We start from the raw sequence: 6693 nt of genomic DNA, 5'->3' as shown, positions 1-6693 counted from the left end.
ACTTGTCTCTCTCACTGTATTCAAATGCCACTTCACCCGCGAATTTACACTTCCGTTTGTAAAGTCACTTGTCACTGTCACTGTCACTGTATCGATAATAATGCCACAATACGATATGCGAAGTGGCGCGGGCATAACCGATCAATTCGACTGTCGCCGCGTGAATGATCCTGCGTACGGCGCCGTAAACACTTCTGCCAAAAACCGAGCACGGATTCCAAGAAATGACGTAGCGCCGTGAACACCTCGGTCAAAAACAATCTGTTATTAACATTTATCAATTGCGTTTAAGTAATTGTCGCGGTCCGTAATTATATCGTTAATTTCTACGGTGATTTGTCGCGACGAATAATTTGAAGTAGAAGTCGCGATTGATAAATGTTAATAACTTTCGAACGAGATGATCGCGTGCGTAGGAGATGATTGCATCTCGTAGGAAATGATCGCGTTACGAGGAGCGACGCGAAGACACGCGGAACGTCCGCCTCGCTCGACTGATCCGCGCCGAATGATTCGACACAATAGATTGTTTTCGACCGAGGTCACGGGGTGTTAACGGCACTACGTCATTTCTTGGAATCCGCGCTCGGTTTTCGGCCGAGGTGTTTACGGCGCCGTACGCAGGATCATTCACGCGGCGACAGTCGCGTTTTTACATTGTTATTCTTCATTTCACTTTTCTTATAATTTACTTTACAATACATACAATGTTATGAAAGAAATAATGACGTTATAAAATTAAAAATATAATATCTGTACAATACCTACAATATTTCTCTCGATGTTATATTGTACATATATGAAATATTCGGTATACGTACAATATCACGGAATTCTTTTTACGTACTTATTATATTAAAGTTTTGTTACTTCGTTAATTTATGTTATCTAATCTTTTAAACTCTCGAATTATGTCCCCCTATCCCTGTACGCTTACCCAAAATTGCCACTTGGTGCATATCTGTGCTATGCATTCTGACATCTAATTTATAAAATTTACATTGTTTACGCGAGACAAGTTGATATAAATATCGTGCAGATAATTTATGTTAACGTAATTTTAAATTTCACAGCACAATCCTGAAAAATTGGCGTAGCGTGAACACGCACGAAGTGATGACTTTATCGGCAGTGTCAGAAGATGCATAGAAAATAGTTCCAAAAGTATCAATGAGCGTAAAGGCGCGCAAAACAGTCTCTTGAAACGGTATCAAGTATAAAGGCCTTCACACATAAAATTCCGTAAGGACGTAAAACGTAAGCGTAAGAAAATCAACAGATTGGATTTGCTACTGCTTGCGTTATTGCCTTACGTTCTCGACTGTGATTGGTCGATTTTCTTATGCTTACGTTTTACGTCCTTACGGAATTTTATGTGTGAAGGCCTTAAACGCCGCCTCTCAGGTTTCCCTCAGTTTCTCTCTTTCTCTCTGCTTAGCATTGTGACGTGAGGTTATATGCGCTCGTTTGCCCGTTATCTACACAAAAATGTGATTTACGTAAATACGACGGAAGAGCAATTAAGCCAGCATATGTTCATTAATCGTCAATCAAAGTAGAATTTATCGCGGAGCATATCTCGTTCACCGAGATTTTACGCACAAATGTCGGCGAAAGGTAAGCGTGTTCGCACTGTTACGTTGTAAACACTTAATATTATTGTTGTCATTTGTCATTATTGTTGTCACGAGGTATATTGTGAATTTGTCTTTTTTTTTGTTTTTAAAGAGGCATATTTTATCTCTCAATAATAATTTCTTTTTGTTAGTAACGAAGTTTAATTCAGTATTTTTTTTTTAATTAAATGATACCACATGAAGATGGTACTGCGATGATAATCTGTATTATAATTAAATATTTCACATTTAACCTGAAACTCGCAGAGAAAGAGAGAGAGAGAGAGGGGGGGAGAGAGAGAGAGAGAGAGAGGGAGGGAGGGAGGGAGGGAGAGGGAGAGAGCATTATGTAATAAAATATGCAAAGTGATAAGAAGAATCTGTTAGAAAATATTGCAGCTTTAGCGTAAACTAATATAAGTACAGCATGTTTCTCGCAACTTTCTTTTCTTTGGCAATGTCAGAGATATCCTAATGGATCGCCTAATTCTATGAATTTGTGATAGGTGATGGACCATGGAACACACTCGCAACAAAGGATGATGCCACATCGTCGGCGTTTGATCCAATTGGTTAGATATATATGCGATGATATTTTCCAATATCTAACGAGCGAGTTGTGTTAATAAGATTTAATTGTCTTGCAGAACATCAACACATGAGATATAATCCATTAAGAGGGGAATGGGTGCTGGTGTCGCCACACCGTATGAAGCGACCCTGGGGAGGTCAAATAGAACCCAGTGCAGATGAGGAGCTTCCAGATTACGATCCCAAAAATCCCCTTTGTCCAGGAAATGTTAGAGCTAATGGAGAAGTCAGTTGATTGCTCGTATTCTCTCTAATATATAAATAACTTTTCACACAGTTTCGATTTCTATAACTGAAACATCAAAATTCTTGACTTTATTTGACAAAAGGATTTGCTATATTCATTTTATATTGTCGTCTACATTTCTATCCATATCGGCATGTTCTTCATTTACAGGAAACTTTTGTAACGGAACAAAGTAATTTAAAACTTAATAGAGCAGTTCTTTGATCAAATTCACTCTTTCATCGTATTGATGTAATAACAACTTTCCGAAAATATAAATTAACGTTTAACGTTTGATTTTATTGCTGTCTTAGATCATTTAAGCTTGCTGTTTCATGTTACAGGTAACCCCGCTGTACCAAAACACGTTCTCGTTCGTAAATGACTTTCCTGCTTTATTGGAATCGGTGCCGGATCCACCGAAACCGAATGATGAATTGTTTCAAATGGGATCCGCTAAAGGTACCTGCAAAGTGATGTGCTTTCATCCGAAGTCGAATGTAACAATAGCGCTGATGAAGATTCACGAGATCAAGGAAGTGATCAAACAGTGAGTAACATTTAATACGTACATACTTGTCATTTGTAAAAAAAAAATGAACATTGCAACAGGTGGATTTTTGAGATGTTGGAGCTGGGTGAGAAGTGGACCTGGGTCCAGATATTTGAAAATAGAGGTGCTCTGATGGGTTGTAGCAATGCACACCCTCACTGTCAGATATGGTCCAGTTCGTTTTTACCGAATGAAATTAGAATAAAAGACGGATATCTCGCCGACTACTATGAGCGTAACAAGAAACCTCTTCTCATTGATTATATGCAGAAAGAAGTTCTAAAGAAAGTTAGTCATATATTATAAACAGTGCATACTTCGATACGTATGAGAAAGTTCAAGGGAACGAGTTTTCTCTGGTATTCAGAATCATTTAATACGATTTTAACCAAGCTGTTATATGAATTCACAGGATCGCATTGTAATAGAGAATCGTGATTGGGTAGTCGTAGTACCGTTCTGGGCAGTTTGGCCATACGAAACTATGGTATTACCAAAAAAACAAGTGGCCAGAATGCAAGACTTGTCTGACAGCCAGCAAGAATCTTTAGCTGTCATTATGAAGAGATTGTGTACGAAATATGATAATCTCTTTAATTGCTCTTTTCCATATTCGATGGGATGGCACGGTAAAGAATAATTATTATCAAATATTCTACTTATTGTCTTCATATGCCATTTCAATCTAGCACAGTTTACAATTCCTGATTTATCGATATTAAAGGCGCTCCTACGGGTCTATATCAACGTGATTATCCGTACTGGACCTTCCATGGAATGTATTTTCCACCTTTATTACGATCTAATACCATAAAGAAGCATATGGTCGGCTATGAACTTTTAGCTCAAGTACAGAGAGACCTAACACCGGAACAAGCAGCAGAAAAATTGAGAGATTTATCAGACTCTCATTATAAGCATCCGGAAACTAGTCTAACTGTGGAGGAAATAGAAAAATATTCAAATTAAGTATATATGTAAATAAAAAATATATATTTTTTCAACAGCTGTAGACACGTATAAAAATTTATAAATTTTTATATCACATTATCCCGACGGTAATTTTATTTAATAAAAGACATACTAAACAAATGTGTTACATCGGTACAATCTTTATATTAATATTTAGGAAATTTTGGATCAATCTTGTTGCTCCAAGCATGAATACCTCCGAGTATGTCTCTTACCTTTAAAGTATCTTCGGTAAATATCGTTTTTAGGAATTGAGCTGCCTTTTGCGAATCATTACCACGTCTGCACAGAAGATACACTGAAAAAATAAATATATAAATTAATTTTATTACTCGCATAAAAATTGATCTAAAGAATTACAACGCGGATGTATCTTACAATCTACTGAATGATGTTCTTCTTGCACTTTTTTTATATTGTCGTTTATTAGTTTTAAATTATAATCCTTGTTAAGTTGCACGAGAGGAATATTAATGGAATTCTCCAAGTGGCAGATCTCATATTCCTCAGGCGAACGTACATCGATCAGTATATGAGGTTTCGAGTCCATTTTCACGACTTTATTGTATTCCTCAACTGATATTCTTTCGTCTTTTCTCAGCAGATTTAAATTAGGCTCTTTGTCATTAGCCTTTGCACCACAAAATTGCTCATAGTCTATTAATTCATGTATAACACGATGTTCCCCGCAAACCACGCAATCTGCTTTCTTTGGGCGTAAACGCACATTGTGAAATTTAGTTTCCACTCCGTCAAACAACAAAAGTCGTCCCGAAATCACATCGGGCATATTAAGTATTATTTTCAACGTTTCCAGTGCTTGTAACACACCAATTGTACCCACGGCTGGTATCCGACAATGAGAAACAAAGAGGGATGATATTACAATAGATATTTGATTGTAAATTACAAAATGCATATAGAAATCGGCGGAAGAGCTCTACCTGCACCGAGTACACCTCCGTCCCCACAGTTCGTTACAGTTTCAGGTGGTGGCGGTCTAGGGTAGACGCATCGGTAGCAAGGGCCATTGTTGTAATTAAATACTGACAATTGTCCTTCGAACCTCAGTGCTGATCCAGAAACCAGTGGTTTGCCACTCAAAACGCACGCGTCATTCAACAAATAACGAGTAGCTACGTTATCTGTAGCATCGATTACAACGTCATAATTTCTTATGATGTCCAAAGCATTTTTACTATCTAGTTGAATTTTATATGGCATAACTTTTACATAACTATTTAACCTGCAAACGCAAGAGTACCGAATAAATTAATCTTTCTATTTAAATTAGGTTCCACGTAAAAGAATGTAGTCACGTCAGCGAAATCAATATACAATTAATTTGCAATACTATTATACCGATTAAGACTTTCCGCTGCTGCGATCACTTTCGCAGTACCGACGCTGGTTTCTGCGTACAAAAACTGTCTATGAAGGTTGTTTATCTCAACATCATCATAGTCTACTATGCCTATGTGGCCAATGCCAGCGCATGTCAAGTACAACGCCGCTGGACAACCAAGACCACCAGCTCCCACAATAAGTACACAGCTGTCCTTTATTTTCTTTTGACCTATAAAAAACTTGGAGTCCATCAGAAAAATATTACATGCCATCTCCTTATTGTATTCACGTACATGCAAAAGTGCTATCAATATTTTTACACTTTATGTATATAAATTTACCAGATTCCACGATTTATTACAAGATTAATGCGATTGCAGATTTTACCAAAGCATTCAGTTTATACAACGTTTATATACTTATGTGTCGTAAGGAAAATCTTGTATATGTACACATCGCATACCTTTCACACCAACTTCTGTCAAAAAGAGCTGCCGGCTGTATCTACAAATTTCGTCGTTGTTCAAACCGTGTTCTTGCACGACCTGCTTCTCGTGTCGCAAAGAAGCTAGTTCAGCCTCTTTTGTGCGCAGCAATTTACGCAGCTTCGTAATTTCTGCTATTAACTCGTCCTCACGCGTCGATACGTCCATTGTAAAATCTCGGCTCAGTCAGAATGACTCGAACGTCTCGATTTTCAAACAAACTTCTCAGACTTGTATCTACAAAAATCGATGTAAAATCAATCAAAATCATCGGTAATAATTTTATAAAACACTTAAACTAACGATTTTAGATTTGAACCAAAATGCACCAATTTCTATACCATTTGGTTAAAACGAGACTTGAAATATTAAAATCGTAACTTGACTTTCGTCGCGATACAACTAAACTTCCTTGTAAAAAGATAATTATCTTTATAAACGTTTGATTGTTAAAAGCGAGTTTCTTCGAGGTTAGGCAATCTCCGTTTTACAAGAGCGTTTACAGAGAGAAGTCGGAGGTGATACAGTTTTCGCACAGCTGATTCCAGATTCCAGCGCCTTACACCCATTTTCATTTTTGGAACTATTCCGCTATTCTCAAGCACTGCCGATGAAGTTTGGTGCGTGTCCGTGCTACTATTTTTCAAGCGGGTAATGCAGCGCCCAATTTTGGTTGTGTTCCGTGCTGCATGCATGAAATGTCGATAACACGAGAGTGTTATTAATTTTTCCTAACTTTTCTTCGCTTTTGCTGTTATTCTCATTTAAACTCGCTCCTATAGGAGTATATATTACTGTCTCGTTCGCTCTTATAACGACTGTGTTTTAAGATATACCAACAAGCTTAGAAGATTATCTATCAAATTATCACGTTTAATATTTTTAATATAATAAAACTTATTT

At 37.2% G+C, this 6693-nt stretch overlaps 2 protein-coding genes across 4 annotated transcripts; one reads left to right on the top strand and one right to left on the bottom strand.

Moving 5' to 3' along the window:
* Positions 1-1432: 1432 nt before the first annotated feature.
* On the top strand, positions 1433-3998 carry LOC105561534 (probable galactose-1-phosphate uridylyltransferase). 2 transcript variants are annotated; one of them, XM_012011597.1, is made up of 7 exons: positions 1433-1617; positions 2123-2188; positions 2264-2433; positions 2778-2983; positions 3046-3274; positions 3399-3615; positions 3711-3998. In XM_012011597.1, exons 1-7 carry the CDS (start codon positions 1605-1607, stop codon positions 3953-3955), a joined length of 1146 nt encoding a protein of 381 aa, XP_011866987.1. In that variant the 5' UTR covers positions 1433-1604; the 3' UTR covers positions 3956-3998. The 2 variants fall into 2 exon arrangements, with proteins under 2 accessions (XP_011866987.1, XP_011866988.1); XM_012011598.1 differs by lacking the exon at positions 1433-1617 and adding an exon at positions 1973-2036.
* Positions 3999-4039: 41 nt separating this feature from the next.
* Positions 4040-6359, bottom strand: LOC105561533 (adenylyltransferase and sulfurtransferase MOCS3). 2 transcript variants are annotated; one of them, XM_012011596.1, is made up of 6 exons: positions 6294-6359; positions 5769-6027; positions 5321-5534; positions 4903-5204; positions 4337-4804; positions 4040-4256 (listed from the first exon to the last, which is right to left on the bottom strand). In XM_012011596.1, exons 2-6 carry the CDS (start codon positions 5956-5958, stop codon positions 4105-4107), a joined length of 1326 nt encoding a protein of 441 aa, XP_011866986.1. In that variant the 5' UTR covers positions 5959-6027; positions 6294-6359; the 3' UTR covers positions 4040-4104. The 2 variants fall into 2 exon arrangements, with proteins under 2 accessions (XP_011866986.1, XP_011866985.1); XM_012011595.1 differs by lacking the exon at positions 6294-6359 and adding an exon at positions 6132-6287.
* Between the last annotated feature and the right edge of the window lie 334 nt (positions 6360-6693).

This window comes from Vollenhovia emeryi, unplaced genomic scaffold (genome assembly GCF_000949405.1).
Source record: "Vollenhovia emeryi isolate VEMERY1.0 unplaced genomic scaffold, V.emery_V1.0 DF939205.1, whole genome shotgun sequence".
In the NCBI taxonomy this organism is placed as follows: domain Eukaryota; kingdom Metazoa; phylum Arthropoda; class Insecta; order Hymenoptera; family Formicidae; genus Vollenhovia; species Vollenhovia emeryi.
This window is presented reverse-complemented; position numbering and strand designations above follow the sequence as displayed.